Raw genomic sequence first — 16259 nt, forward strand, 5'->3', positions numbered from 1 at the left:
CTTCCTTTCCTTCTTTCCTTCCTTTCCTTCCTTCCTTCCTTTCCTTCCTTCCTTTCCTTCCTTTCCTTCCTTCCTTTCCTTCCTTTCCTTCCTTTCCTTCCTTCCTTCCTTTTCTTCCTTCCTTTCCTTCCTTCCTTTCCTTCCTTCCATTTCCTTCCTTCTTTTCCTTCCTTCCTTTCCTTCTTTTCCTTCCTTCCTTCCCTCCCTCCCTCTTTCTCCTTTCTCCCTTTCCTTCCTTCCTTCCTTCCTTTCCTTCCTTTCCTTCCTTCCTTCCTTTCATTCCTTCCATTTCCTTCCTTCCTTCCTTCCTTTCCTTCCTTTCCTTTCCTTCCTTCCTTCCCTTCCTTCCATTTCCTTCCTTCCTTTCCTTTATTCCTTTCCTTCCTTCCTTCCTTCCTTCCTTCCTTTCCTTCCTTCCTTCCTTCCTTCCTTTCCTCCCTCCCTTCCTTCCTTTCCTTCCTTTCCTTCCTTCCTTCCTTTCCTTCCTTCCTTCCTTCCTTCCTCCCTTCCTTCCTAGCACCAGCATTTAGACTTATCTAGGGCTTCACAGCTTCACAGTGGATTACAGAGTCAGCCTCTTGCCCCTAACAATCTGGGTCCTCATTTTACAGACCTCGGAAAGACAGAAGACTGAGTCAATCTTCAGCCTGGTGGGATTTGAACTGTCAAATTGCAGTCAGCAGTCAGCAGTCAGCAGGAATAACCTGCAGTACTGCACTTTAACCACTGTCCCACCATGAATAGATAGAATTATTTATAGGTCAAGTGTGATTGGACACACAAGGAATTTGTCTTGTGTGTCCAATCACACTTGACCAATAAAGAATTCTATCTATTTGACCATCAGATATTTGACCATCCAGGATGGTCAAGTGCTTGCAACTCACAACTGCCAGACTCATGAAAAGGAAGAAAGGACTTCAAGATTAGATTGGTTGGTTTATATACTTTCCCTTTCAAAGGTTTCCCAAGGTTACTAATAACAATAATAATAACAAAGTCCATTAGGAGAAACAGAGGCAGCTTGGCCGGACGGAAGCAGCGATGGTTGTGGCTGGCTTTTTCGCTTGCTGGCGCCGTGATGAGGCTATGTGAAGGGGCCCCAACAGGCTGCCCCAAAGTTGGCAGCTCCTTTCTCAATCCACCCACTGATGGTTTGAGTGCCGCCGTAGGCCCTTCAGCTCCGAGTGGATCTCCCAGGTTTCCAGTAGAGACGCCGTGTGCTCCACCTAGGGCTCCTTCGTCCACATCTCGACCAGACTGCGAGGAGTTCAGAGTTTGTCCGGAGGAGTTTCTTGCTGCCGTCGGAGCTCAAACCTCTCTGGGATGAGATAGGGGGCCTTTGGGTCCATGGGCACTTCCTCCTTCCGTGGGTCAGCTGGAGGGCCAGCAAAGAATGGCCGAGGGACACCCCTCGCGGGCATCTTTGGTGCCTCCATGGAGCGAGTTTTCCTCCGCCGGGCATAGGGGATCTCCAGAAAGCCCACCTTCTCTGGAGGAACGTCCATGGGCTCCAGGGTTGCTTCTCTCTTCAAAGAGTTGTGTGGAAACCACGTGGGAGGACCAGGATGAGGCCTCCCATAGGGAAGTTGTTCTGGAGGAACATATGGTTTCTCCAGGAGAGCGGTTTCCTCTTCGGGAATGAAGGGGGGCTGTAGAGGAGTGTACGGGGGCTGCTCCGGTGTGTAGGGCCGCTCCAATGACATATGGCTCTCCGGTGGAGTGTAGGGGGGGCTCCAATGACATATGGCTCTCCGGAGGAGAGTAGGGCGGCTCTGGAGGAATGTAGAGGTCTTCTGGAGGTGTATAAGGGTGCTCAATGTCGTGATATGTCTCGGGAGGAATGTAGGGGTTCTCCAGAGGGACTGTTGCCTCCAGGGGCATAAACCAAAGGTCTGGAGGAGTGTAGGGGGGATCTGGAGGAGGGTGAGGGAGATCTAGAAAGCTGTGGGGGGGATCTTGAGGAGGGTGTGGTGGATCCTGAGGAGTGTAAGGGGGATCTGGAGGGATGTAGGGTTCCTCAATAGCATAGGGGGTTTGCGAGTGAATATGGGGAGGGTCTCGATCTCTTCTAGAAGCAAGCGGAAAGAGATGGGCCTCTGCCTTGTCAACTGAGAGGGGAGAGTCATAGTAAGGCTGCGTGGGGAGGATGGGGGGCTCCGGAGTGATATAAGGCTCCTGTTCAGGAATGTATGGAGGTTCCAGACTGGTGTTGACTTCTGGAGGGATGAAGGGGGGCTGCAAAGGTGTCGGTGGGATTTCTCTAGGGATATATGGAAGAGGCAATTGCGTCGGCGGGATTTCTTTAGGATAGAAAGGTGGTTCCAAGGTGACCAGTTGCTCCAGAGGGACAAAGGGAGGTTCTAGAGATGGAGGCAAAAGGCCCGGAGGAATGTAGGGATCTTGGAGACCGATGGTGGGCTCCGTTTCTTTAAAAGAAGCCTCCAAAGAATCCTCCAAAGTGGCGAAGGCTTTCGGAGACCTGTCTATGAGCTCTCCTTCCAGATCTTCTCTGGATTGTGAAGTGGCCGTCTTGATGGGAAGGAGGGTCACACCACTCTTCAGCCTATGTACATGTTCTTCCCCTGGGGCCGTCCCTTCATCAATCTCAATCATTTCTCCTAGGATCCACTCCAAGAAATGCTGGACGGAAGTGTAAATTCCCGGGCTGTTGGCCTCACCGCAGCCTTTGCCCCAACTGGTGATCCCCAAAATGTAGAACAGAGATTCGGGGGATGTCTTGCACATCAATGGGCCTCCACTGTCCCCCTACAGAGAGAGGAAAAGGGGGAAGGTCATTTGGGCAAAGGGAGGTGGGGAAACCAGGCTGAGAGTAGACCTCCACCTATCACCAATGATCCCTCTAACGTTAGAAAACGGTGCAGGGCAATTAGAAACTGCTACACACACTGTTCCCTAGTCATGTTGCACGGGCGTGCAGCCATGCAGCCTCCGATATTAGAAAATGGTGCATGGCAGATGGAAACTGCTGCACATTGTTCTCTCATTATGTGTGCAGCTGCGCAGCCACACAGCTTAGAGCAGTGGGCTGCTTGTCTTGGCACTACTGGTGTGTCCTCTGAGGCCATCGCAGCAGCACACAACTTCCAGTGGCAAGCAGTTCCACTAGTTAATTGTCCTCACTAAGTTTCTCCTTAATTCCAGGTTGAATCTCTCTTTGGTTGGTTTCCATCCGTTGATTCTTGCCCTGCCTTCAGGTGCTTTGGGGACCTTTTCTCTAGACTAGCTAAACCCACATTTCATTCTTCATATGTTTTCATCTTTGAGCCTTTAATCATCTTAGTTGCTCTTTATTTATTCGTGTACACAATTTTCTTTTTCACTATTAGAACTTTTCCGTTCATTCATCTGGGCTCGTGCAGGTATCACAAATGACCTGGTAGAAAGTGGCCTGTTCAGGTCCACTAAAACACCTAGTAGAGGGCGCTACGTTTCAGGTTTAAGAACAGCTTCTTTTGTGCCAGGTTTAAAAATTAATAATTATTTAAAAAGTGGGTTTGCCTGATTAAAACATTGATTCCCCCCTCCCCACTCTTTGAATCTCAGAATCCAGTGTCAGCGGAAAATTGCATGGGATTCAAAACAAGGTTTGGGTTTCCAGCTGCCCTTTAAACTGGTTGCTAGGTGGAAACTTTGATGAACGACGCAGGAGCAGATAATAAAATGCCGGCCTGCAGTTTGAGGACTGTGGGGAAAGGGTCAGTTCATTGGAAAATAGGAAGGAAAGTAAACCAGGATTGTCCAGAAAACTTGGACTGCTTCTGGCTGACCACCATATTGCTGATATTGTTTCGGGGGCATTTCGTACATGGGTGATGTTCTTGTTGTTGTTATTTTATGCCATGTGTTCTTTTAATGTACAACTCAGGGTGGACAGCATGCCTAATCTCTTCTGTTCCACAGCAAACCAGTGAGGTGGTCTCAAGCCAAGCCACAGACCACCCCATGAAACCCAACCCTTTATTTGCTTGTGCCAAATGGACAGAATCTTGCCAGACTAAAGCTATCCCCTTCTAAAACCCCATATGGGAGACTCTGGAGTGCGGCCCTCCAAACCTCTTCCTCCTTCCCTGTCCAGCTTAGGACTCTGTTGTCTCTTGCCTTGCCAAGTTGCCAAGGATGGGAAACACTGCCCTAGCTCAACTCCAACATGCATGTGTTTGTTGGCCAGCTAATTTTCAGCTCAGGCGGAGGCTCTGGGAGAGCATTTTTGGCTTCCAGAGAGCTTCCAGGGGGTGGGGGAGGGCCTTTTTGTCCTCCCCAGGTTCCAGGGAAGGCACTGAAGCCTGAGAAGGGTGAAAAACGGGACTACCGGACCCACCAGAAGTTGGGGAAAGGGCCATTTCTGGCACCCAAGGGGGCAGGGCAGACTGTTTTAACCCTCTCCAGGCACTGAATTGTGGTTGTGGGCACAGGGTTTTGGCACCGGAGGGAAAAAAGCTTCACCATCACTGACCTGCACCAAACTGGTAATTAATTATCCCTTATTTTTCCTACCCCTTTCTCTACCCTGGAACAATCCTTTGTCGGTCTTTTGTCTCAGGACTCTCAGTCCCTTAGAGTGGCAGCCCATTGATCTCATAGTAGGACATTTTCATAACATTGTTTTCTTAAAAATAAAACTTGTTGCTTCAAATCTCTACCGCTTGGCTTCGTATGAAAGCAAAACTGCGATTGTTTTTCATAACCACCAAGCATTGCATGGCAGAATTGCGCAATCTAGGCAAGTACAGGACTCAGGACGTGTCTCTGCCTGTTGAAGGCCACCAGGCTATTTTCTTTGATGTGAATATATACACACACAAACACACACACACACTTTTCCCTGGAACTACCGTACTTGAGGATCCTGACAGGAGAAGCATAGAGGACTTTGAAGGAGCAAGTCTGAACTGACACTTTAGAATTTTAGAATTTAGAACAAGAGACTTGGAAGGGACCTTGGAGGCCTTGTAGTCCACCCTCTGCTCGAGCAGGAGACCCCACACCACTTCAGAGAGATGGTTACCCAACATCTTCTTTAAAACTTGCAGTGTTGGAGCATTCACAACTTCTGGAGGCAACTTCTGTTCCACTGATTAATTGTTCTAACCATCAGGAAATTTCTCCTTAGTTCTAAGTTGCTTCTCTCCTTGTTTAGTTTCCACCCATTGCTTCTTGTTCTACCCTCAGGTGCTTTGGAGAGTAGCTTGACTCCTTCTTCTTTGTGGCAACCCCTGAGATATTGGACGACTGCTATCCTGTCTCCCTTGGTCCTTCTCTTCATTAAACAATCCATGCCCAGTTCCTGCAACCGTTCTTCATAAGATTTTGCCTCCAGTCCCCTCAGCCTCTTTGTTGCTCTTCTCTGCACCCTTTCCAGAGTCTCCACATCCTTTTTGCATCGTTGGGACCAAAACTGACTGCAGGATTCCAAGTGTGGACTTACCAAGGCCTTATAAAGTGGTATTAACACTTCCCGTAATTTTGATTCTCTCCCTCTCTTAATGCAGCCCCGAACTGTGTTGGCTTTTTTGGCAGCTGCTGCACACAGCTGGTCAATCTTCTCCCAAAGGGGCCTTTTCAGGAGTCAACTAGAGTCTCTTGATTTTTTTTTCTTTTGAAGACGTTTCGCTTCTCATCCAAGATGCTTCTTCAGCTCTGCCAGATAGTGGAGAATGGAAGGATTGATATTCCTTTCATCGTTGCAGGATTTGGGTCTGACCAGAGTGAAGGAAAGAAGGACGAGGGGGGGACGTGGTAGCAGGGTTGAGTGGCTGCCCCAAAGAAGAGGAGGGGGGTCAACTTCTTCTCCAAAGCACCAGAAGGCAGGACGAGAAGCAAGGGATGGAAACTGACCAAGGAGAGAAGAAACCTGGAATTAAGGAGAAAACCTCGTGAGAGTGAGGACAACTGACCAGTGTGACGACCTCCAGAAATTGTAGGCACTTCATCACTGGAGTTTTTGAAGAAGATCTAGAGCAGTGATGGCAAACCTTTTTTTGGTTGATGTGCCAAAACAGTGTGTGTGGATGTGCTAGCATGCACACCCCTTCCCTCCCCTCAGGCCTGCGTGCACACTCATACACACGCAAATACACTAATTTCTATGATTTCTATGCTGCCCTTCTCCACAGACTCAGGGCGGCTCACAACAAGGATAGATACAAAAATAGAATATATAAGAAATCTAAACTTGAAAATATGATACAAATTTTTTTTTGTCATCTGCATCTCTATCACTGTCTGGTTCAGTTCTGCCACCCAACAAGACCGACACAGACTTCAGAGGAGAATCAGAACTGCAGAAAAAGCAATGGCTGCCCACCTGCCTCCCATTGAGGACCTGTAGACTGCACGAGTCAAAAAGAGGGCGGTGAAAATATTGACTGACCCCTCGCATAAACTGGACATAAACTGTTTCAACTCCTACCCTCAAAATGTCACTACAGAGCCCTGCACACCAAGACAACTAGACACAAGGACAGTTTTTTCCCAAGCACCCTCACTCTGCTAAACAAATAATTCCCTCAACACTGTCAAACTATTTACTAAGTCTGCACTCCTATTACTACTAGTTTTTTCCTCATCATTCCCATCACCCATTTCCTTCCTGTATGACTGTAACTTGTTGCTTGTATCCTTAAGATTTTTACTAATATTGATTGTCTCCTCATTGCTCATTTGACCCCTATGACCATCATGAAGTCTTGTCCAAATGTCTCTTTTCTTTTATGAACACTGAGAGCATCTGCACCAAAGACAAATTCCTTGTGCATCCAATCACACTTGGCCAATAAAGAATTCTGTTCTGGTCTATGATCTAAACCCCCAATTCATTAAAAAACAAACCACCTTCCAAAAACAATCCTCCCCTTTGTCCTAAAATGGTCTTGACTTATGACTCAGGTGAGTCACGTGTTTACGAATCAGGGACTTGGTAGAGAGAGGCAAAGGGAACGGAGCAATGTGCAGCCAATTAAAACGTTACAATCCTTTAAAAATAGATTTCCTCCTTTAAGACATTGATTGTTTTTTTTCTACTTGGATCCCATTTTCCCTTGTCAGCGGAAAATTGCCCAGCCCTCAGACCGAGGTTGGCGTTCAGGCTGCCCTTTGAATTGATTGTGATGGGGACAAATTGATTAATGACGACGGAGGCACAGATAACAAGATGCAAGCTGGCATTTCAAGGGCTGTTGGGGGGAAAGGCCACTTCGACATGGAATAGGAAGGAAAGCAAACCAGGACTGACCCCGAGTCTGCAGAGGTCCTCCATCACCCAGGTCAGGATTGTCTCAAACAGAGGTGCTTTTTTCAGGAGGTAACTGGAATTTCTTGTTGTTTCTTTGGAAGAGGTTTTGCTTCTCTTCCAAAGCAGCTTCTTCAACTCTGGCAGGACAGTGGGGAATGGAAGGATTTATATTCCTTGCAGATCCTTTGCATCCTTTCAGAAGGTGGTTGGAATAATTGCAGACTGCAGGAATCATTTCAGGACCCAGAGAAACCTCCAAGTGGCCTCAACGACCCTCTAAAACAGTGGCTCTCCACCTTTCTTAATACAGTACCTCATGTAGTGGTGACCCCCAACCATTAGCACCAATTCTCCCAACAGAGCTTGAAGCTGATTGGCAGAAAGGTCAGAGGGGCACCTCCACGGTCAACGCCTGATTGGTCAGATTGTAAAAATATTATTTATAAGGCCTTGAAGTAGTGCATTCAGTTTTGGTCACCATGATGCAAAAAGGACGTTGAGACTCTAGAAAGAGTGCAGAGAAGAGCAACAAAGAGGCTCAGGGGACAGGAGGCTAAAACATAGGAGGAACTGGAAAGAAAGACCAGGGGAGACAGGAGAGCAGCCTTCCAATATCTCAGGGGCTGCCACGAAGGAGTCAAGCTATTCTCCAAAGCACCTGAGAGAAGAAGAAGCAGCAATGGGTGGAAACTAAACAAGGAGAAAAGCAACTTAGAACTAAGGAGAAATTTCTTGACAGTGAGAACAATTCATTAGTGGAACAGAAGTTGCCTCCAGAAGTTGTGAATGCTCCAACACTAGAAGTTTTTAAGAAGATATGGGATAACCATCTGTCTGAAGTGATGTAGGGCTTCCTGCCTAAGCAGGGCGTTGGACTAGAAGACCTCCAAGGTCCCTTTCAACTCTGTTGTTATTATTATTATTAAATATGACCGAGGCTAGCCCAGTAAGAGCAGGAGTGAGAGTAGGGGGTTCCTTACCTGGCAAGTGTCAATCCCTCCTTCCTCATAACCAGCACACAAGGTGTGGGGGCTCATGGCCCCATTGTACCAGTCGCTGCTGTTGCACTTCTCCGAGTCCAAGAGGTTCACTTTGGCTTCCTGCAAGACATCCGAGGTCTTGACACCTCCGAGGAAAGGAAGGAGATTAATTGGGCTTCTGCCATCTGGTGGACGTCCACAATTCCTCCCTTCCTGACACCCCCGGCCCTGGATTATTTAAGAAGCAACAACAAAACCCCCACAACACTTTACGAAGCCTCATTAAGGTCCCACCCAGGACACGGCATCCAGTTTTGGTCAGCAAAGTCACGAAAAAGATGCCACGTTGTGTTCATGCATGAGGGGGAGGACATTGCGTGATGGGTGTGGGCATGTGTGCCCTCACATTATTGCTTGCACGCGCACCCTTTGGGCACCCGAGCCAAGAAAGGTCCACCATCACAGATCTACGGTCTCTAGGGTCTGCTGCTTGAGCAGAAGCTCTGTTCTGATGACAGTGTCCCCTCGACTTTCGCGGGGGATGTGCTCCAAGACCGCCTGCAAAAGTCAAATTTCCATGAAGTAGAGATGCGGAAGTAAATACGCTATTTTTGGCTATGAGCAGTATCGCAGGACATCCCCTAACACTTTAACCCCCTAAATTACAATTTCCCATTCCCTTAACAACCTTCAGATTATTACCACCATGATTACTGGTGTTCTGGATTCTGGTAGAACTTTTATTACATTGGAAATAACGCTGACTGAATGCAGGATTTCATAAACAAAAAATCTCCATTTTTATTCTCCTCTCCTCCGTATTCCAAAATGCAATACAGACAGTCACATTCCTCTCTCTTTATCTTTAGCAATTAGAGCACACAAACATTCCTCCAGGCCTCCTCCCTTATCTTAAGATTTATGTCTATGCAGCGTAGTTCAAAAGCACCAGGAATAGCTATGAAATAATAAAGAATAAGCTAACTCACTCCGGAGCCAAAATGATACATGTCCATGATGGATTTACAACACTGAAAAACTCCACCCTTCTTCCCCGCTGGCACTCTGACGTGACGAATGCATCACTCCAGTAATTAACCCGTTCGTCCCCTTAATATCTTTTTCCTAACACTTGCTCCCTGCGCCTTTGAACTCTTCTGAAGTGAGGGTTTAACCAGCGATTGTCTGTCTCTTCTTCACTGGAGTCTGGACTCATAGCAACAGCCTGTGGCTGGCCTCCCACCTGTTCTGATACCTGTAACCCGGGGCCTGCCACTAATTCATAAACACTATCTGTATCAGAGTTATCAAACTGTTCAGCATCTTCCAACTGACCAGGAGTATGTACAACACCTGGTACTCACCATTGAAGAAGATACTTAATGATCCTGATATTTATTAACATAATTATTTACTAACAATTAGAATCACTCTATAATATGTAAACAGATATTTTCCTCTGGAGTTAACATGGTATATACAAGAAACACCCCCAATTTGGTGGTGGGGTGTGAATGCTTGCCTGGTGGTGGGCACTACTCACAGAGCAGTTGTTTTATGTTGTGTGTGTGTTCATATTTTTAAAAAGTCAGTAAAAATATTTTTTTAAAAACAATAATTTGGCGATGACATATGACGTCACGGGCAGAAAAAACCATGGTGTAAAAAAAACCCCACGAAGTATTTTTTTATTATTTTTTTTTAAAAAAAACCGTGGTATAGACTTTTTGCCAAGTTTGGACCTGTGAAAGTCAAGGGAACACTGTATAACTTATCGGGACCTCCACTGAAGGGGAGTAGAAGAAAGCAGGTTATGGTATGAACTAAAACTTCATGGGATCTCCATTCTCCACATCTTCTACAGATTCCAGGAGCTAACTAGAAGAAGCACCTCCCACATGCACACACATGCAATAATAATAATAATAATAATAATAATAATAATAATAATAATAACAACAACAACAATAATAATAATAATAATAATAATAATAATAATAATAATAATAATTTATTAGATTTGTATGCCGCCCCTCTCTGTAGACTCAGGGCGGCATACAACAATAATAAGCAATATACAATGTGACAAATCTAATATTTAAAAGAAAACATCTAAAAGCGCATCATTTAAAAACCATGCAACACTAGCACACCATACATAAAACTCTATAAGAATGGGGGAGATGTCTCAATTCCCCCATGCCTGGCGATATAGGTGGGTCTTAAGCAATTTACGAAAGACAAGGAGGCTGGAGGCTGTTCTGATCTTGGGGGGGGAGTTGATTCCAGAGGGCCGGGGCCACCACAGAGAAGGCTCTTCCCCTGGGGCCCGCCAGACAACATTGTTTAGTCGATGGGATCCGTAGAAGGCCGACTCTGTGGGACCTTATCGGCCACTGGGATTCGTGCGGCAGAAGACGGTTCCGGAGGTTTTCTGCTCTGCAAGCTGCATAACCTGCATGAAATGAAGGATGCCCTTTGGTTGAACCCTTCTTCTAGCAGAATCGGAAGGCAGTGGAGTAAGTAAATATTGCCTGTTTCAGCCGAAAAGGAAAGCCCGCTAGGGACTCTGCCATAGATGGCCTACAAGGGGCACCAAGCGCTCGTTTGACCCCAGGGAAGTCCACCTCCTTACTGTTCTCAGCAGTGATTCCCCAGCCGGTAGCAAAGCAGGCGGTGAAGTTGGTTTCGGAGCCCATGGTGACCCGAGGGAGGCAGGCCGGTTGCACGTAGTCGTTGTAGGTCACAGGGCTGTCCAGCTTGATCAGCGCAATGTCGTTCTCCTCGGTGAGAGGGTTGTAATTCTGGTGGAGGACCACTTTGCTCACGCTGTGGGTCTGCGCGTCATAGGGCAGCTCGGAGAGGTCGGTGGCGCCCAGCACGATCCGCCAAAGATGCAACGAGCTGTGGAAAAAGAGGGCGCGGTTAGTGGGAGGCCCCCTGGAACAGGAGCCCCAACCTCCATTTCATGGAGCGGGCCACCTCAGGGCTGCGTTTGAGACCCTGAAGGGAAACCCAACGTAGATGACCCGGCCTCGATTTGTTCGGTATCTGATGGACCGGAGAGAAAATGGGAAACCTTTGAGGTTGGCAGGAGATCTTTTGGGTTGGGTCAAGTCAAGGTTTCAGGGGGTTCAGGAATCTTCTCCTTAATTTAGGGCAAAGTAACAGAATCTAGAAAACCTGGGGTGACCTTTGGCCCCTTTCCTACGCTTCCTTCAAACTCTGGACTGTGTAACCTCTCTTCTTTTTTTGAAAGTCCACCCTGAATGGCTCACTTCTTCCTATCCCAAAGTCAACTCCACATTCCTCTCAAGACATTATCTCCGAGACCGCCTTCTGCTGCACAAATCCAGCGACCAGTGAGTTGGCCTCCTTAGGGTCCTGTCGACCAACCAACGGCTGGCAGGACCTAGGGGAAGAGCCTTCTCTGTGGGAGCCCCGGCCCTCTGGAATCAGCTCCCCCCCAGAGATTCGCACTGCCTCCACCCTCCTTGCCTTCTGAAAGAGCTCAAAAACTCATCTTTGCCGCCAGGCTTGGGACTTTTAAATCTTCCCCCTGACCAATGAATGTTTAAGTATGAGTGTTGAATGATTGGTTTGATAGGTTTTCCTTTTTTAGTTAAAACTAAATGGCTGTTTTAGTATTAATTAGTAATTAATTAATTGGACTCATATTATTGTTTTGTTTCTTTTATATGCGGCATACAAATCCAATTAAATAAATAAATCAATAAATAAATCTACGTGCCCAGAAAGGCTGCATATTCCTCACCGAGGACTAACACCCCAAGAGGTCAATATTATTGGTTAAATTTATATCTTCCCAATGAGTGACTCTGGGGGTCTACCCAGGTTTACAGCCTGACCACCAGTCTCGTGGGTACAGATGCCAACTTTCTACCCACCTCTTCTTTGTCTTGAAGCAATGAGCGGCGGTGAGGACCCAATGCTCGGACAGGAGGGACCCTCCGCACGAGTGCCGGGTTCCCTTGGAGGAGGGGATCTGGATGCTGACAAGCCAAGGCCACATCCCTGGCATGGCGTCGATGCCACCCACAATGCGCGCACTTCTGCCATGCTTGGGTGCCAAGGGCTGCTTCCCACAGGCTGAAAGAGAAGCAGAGAGCGGAGTCAGGTCCCATTGTTTAGTTTTAGAGGATGGTTAGATCAGGTGAGAGCGTCCGATGGGGCCTCTTTGGTTCTCCCCAGTTGCCATAACTGGGCAATAATTCACAAGGATATTGAGAAGTCCCAGGTGGGCTTCAAACAGGACCCTCCCGGGCAGTCAATTTAACCACATGAGTCCCAGCAACTGGTCAGGTCCCGTCAACTAGAAAATGTCGCTTGCTGGGGCCTAGGGGAAGAGCCTTCTCTGTGGAGGCCCCGGCCCTCTGGAATCAGCTCCCCCTGGAGATTCGCACTGCCCCCACCCGCCTTGCCTAAAAGTTTAAAGACACACTTGTGCCAACAGGCTTGGGGACACTGGACATCAGTCTCTGCCAATGAATTGAACATGTGTTTGGATTGATAGAATGAGAACGATTGGTGGTTTCTTTTTAATAAATTGGGGGTTTAGATTGTTAGTTTTAGTTATAAAAAAATTGGATTTAGGTAATTGTGTATTGTTTCTTTTGTATGTTGTAAGCCACCCCAAGTCTTTGGAGAGCGGCGACAAATGAATGAATGAATGAATGAATGAATGAATAATACATACATACATAAATCTGTGTGTCTTAACAGAGATAACCTCCTCCTTCTCCTCCCCCTCCCTCCTCCCCCTCCAGGCCCTACTCACTCTCTGGATTGTAGCCCTGTCCCCCCCACAAGTGCAACAAGACCACGATGGGCAGCAGCAGCCCCGGCGGGCTCTCCATCCCCGGCTATGGCTCTTGGCACCCGTTCCCCATTGTTCAGGCCGTGCCACTGCAGGGAGATGGCGACATCAGCGGGTTCTCCTTCTGCGTTGCTAGGAGACGGGTCCAGCCCTGGTTCATGAGGCCGGAAGGAACAGGCCACTCCGCCACTCCTGGCCCAGACGCGTGGCCACTCAGCGTGGGAAGAGCTCCTTGCGTGAAGTCCACTCTGTCTTGGATTCACACAGCGCCCGCCATCATGGCGGCTCCACAGAACTACTTAGAAGATGGCTGGTGGTCATGGCAAAGCTGGTGGAATGCCTGCACACAATAGAGTGAGGCTGACTGGGGAATTCTGGGAGTTGAAGTCCACAGCTCTTAAAGTCACCATGTTTGAAACCTATTGTGATAGAGGCTCTGAGATCCTCTGTGGGAAGTAAGGAGATTCTGACTGAAGATGTATGAATGAGTCGTCAGTGGAAAAATTTGCTTCTGGAAGTTGCATCTGCTCCAACACCAGAGGCAGAAAAAGTGCAGAAAAGGGCAACAAGGATGGTCAAGGAAATGGAGCCCCTCCCTTTTGAAACCAGGTTGCAACGCCTTGGTCTCTTCAGCCTTGAAAGACGGCGTTTAAGGGGGGACTTGATCGAAGGGTATAAAATCCTGCATGGGATAGAAAAGGTGGATAGAGAAAAATTATTTTCTCTATCACACAATCCTAGGACAAGGGGTCCCTCCCTAAGGCTCACAGGTAAGAAAGTGAGGACAAATCAGGGGAAATATTTCTTCACCCAGAGGGTCCTTGGTTGATGGGATTCACTTCCAGAAGAGGTGGTGGCAGCTGTCAGCCTGGAGACCTTCAAGGCAGGATGAGACAGATTCACGGATGCCAAGTGTATCATAGGTGGTTATTGAAACGGATGTTCATGTGTTGCCTCTATGTGGGTTGAGGCAGGCAGGGTTTCCCTTGGGTCCCATTTGTTGGGGGTCAGGGGAAAGGGACAGTTTGGCCTTCTCTTTCTGCTCAAGGTCCCCATGGACAATTGGGGGCCACTGGGGGCCACATAACTCTGGACTCGATGGGTTTTGGCCCCATTCAGCAGGGCTCTTCTTAGGTCCTTATGTTCTTATGGCTTTTAAGAAGAGAGTGGACAGCCATTTGTCTGGAACCATCTACGTTCTCCTGTTTCAGCAAGCAGATGGAGTTGAAGGCCTGCACGGTCCCGTCCAGTGCTGTTATTCTGTATTCCAAGGTCCTGTAATCACACAGCACTAAATACAATCCAGGGGGTGGATTGATAGCATGGGTGGGCTGCTGCCCAGACGGGGGGGACACCCAGTGGGGTAGCGAAAATGGAGCCCCACCCCAGAGCACCCAATTTGCACTGAAAGAGGTTGGAAGAAAATGCCGGGCGTCCTGCCTAAGCCACACCCACAATGTGGTGGTAAAAGGTTTGGTAGCCCTTCACTGGTCAATAGTCTTGGGATTCGAAAACAGGAAGAGACGGCCATTGCAGTTTATGTCCATAGGGTCCACACACACCTGTACAGTTGGACCTTGAGTTATGAATGGCCACTTCACAACTTAACAGCCCTGTTACTAACTTAACAACTGCAATGATTTGCTTAACTGTGACAAGATAGCCATTAAAAAGGGACGAGGCTCACTTAAAAACTGTTTATTTACAGAAATTTGAGGTTCAGTCGAGGTTGTAAATTGAGGATGGTAGTTGCCGGTCAAGGGCTGGTACCTGTAACTGCATTACAGTTAATATGGCTAGAATAATAAAACAATATAAAATAAAATATTTGAATCACAACGGTGATTTAGCCGGGAATTATGATCCTACACTGTGCTGGTTGTTCAAGCAGGTCATCCCATGAATCCTCCCCTTTTAATGGCCCCATAATCCCTCGAGGGGCCGAATCTGGACGTGGGAATGGAGCGTTTACTGGCCAGATGCCTTTCCTGTCACCCCTGTTGAGTTACCGTATTGCTCAGAGTATAAGATGCACTTTTTCTCCCATAGAAGAGGGTGGAAATGCCACTGCATCTTATACACTGGATTCAGCCATTTTTGCTGTCCAGAAACCTCCCCCCCCCCAGAGGGTCTGGGAAGCCTGCAGACAGCTCCTGGGTGCTGGGGGGTGGCAAAAATGACTCCATTTTTGCAAAAAATGGGCCGGTTCTGCCAGATTTTTCCCAAAAATGGGGTGGGCAAAGGGTCTGGAGAACCTGCAGAGAGTTCCTGGGGGCTGGGGGAAGGCAAAATGCCCCAATTTTTGTGGAAAATAAACAGGCATTTTCTCAAAAATGGGGGTATTTTTGCATCTTGCACGACTGCAGGAGGAATTCTGGGAGTTGAAATCCAGTCGTCTTAAAACTGTCGAGTTTGAAGTTTGTAAAAAGTGCACCTGGTTGTAAAAAATATTCTGCTACACTGGTATTTTATTAAATAATACATTACTACACCATTTGGTTCAGGATGCTTTTTTTCCTTGTTTACCTCCTCTAAAATCTAGGGGCATCTTATACTTCAGCGCGTCTTATATGGTATATTCAGTAGATATATGGGATCCTGCGATAGCAGATGGAGAGAAGCCACTGGCACTTTGAATCTGGGTCATCAGTACTTTTGGGGGAAGGTCAATCATACTGTTGAACAGTCTCAAAGAGAACGGTCATAACTTGAGGGTGTTGTGGTTGGCTCTGGGCCAGCTCCTGCTCCGAGGACTGTGGATGTTGGTTTGGGAGAATCCTCACGTTATCAGAGACCAGTTTTACTGCCAACAGCTTCGGACAGTGAAGATTCTGTTCAAGGGCAGACTCTGGGAGTGAAGCAGGATCGGATGGTCAGGTAGATGCAGGCAGCCCATTAGCTAATGACCCTGTTAGTGAGTCATCACCATCAGACTCAGAGCAAGATGGATTAATAGATGCTCGCAGGCACAGGTTTATGACGAGAAGGGAACAACTGCGCAGGTATCATAGAAGATAAGGGAGAACACCTGTGGCTGGGGCAATTAGGCTAATGGGGCTGCTGATAAATTGCCAGCGTGGCTGAGAGCGTGCGTGGGAGATTATCCGTTTGGAGAAGGACGAGTGTTGTTTGATTTGGACTGTTCCAGGACTTACAAAGACTTTTTGGATATTTCACAGTTAAGTAC

General features: G+C 47.5%; 1 protein-coding gene across 1 annotated transcript; it reads right to left on the reverse strand.

The window, feature by feature from the left end:
* Positions 1 to 924: 924 nt before the first annotated feature.
* Positions 925 to 12885, reverse strand: LOC139169109 (acrosin-like). The gene is made up of 4 exons (XM_070754925.1): positions 12144 to 12885; positions 10871 to 11139; positions 8236 to 8381; positions 925 to 2769 (listed from the first exon to the last, which is right to left on the reverse strand). The coding sequence occupies exons 1-4, from the start codon at positions 12275 to 12277 to the stop codon at positions 1375 to 1377; spliced, it is 1944 nt and encodes a 647-aa protein (XP_070611026.1). The 5' UTR covers positions 12278 to 12885; the 3' UTR covers positions 925 to 1374.
* Positions 12886 to 16259: the final 3374 nt, after the last annotated feature.

The sequence above is a fragment of the Erythrolamprus reginae genome, chromosome 6 (genome assembly GCF_031021105.1).
Source record: "Erythrolamprus reginae isolate rEryReg1 chromosome 6, rEryReg1.hap1, whole genome shotgun sequence".
NCBI lineage: Eukaryota > Metazoa > Chordata > Lepidosauria > Squamata > Dipsadidae > Erythrolamprus > Erythrolamprus reginae.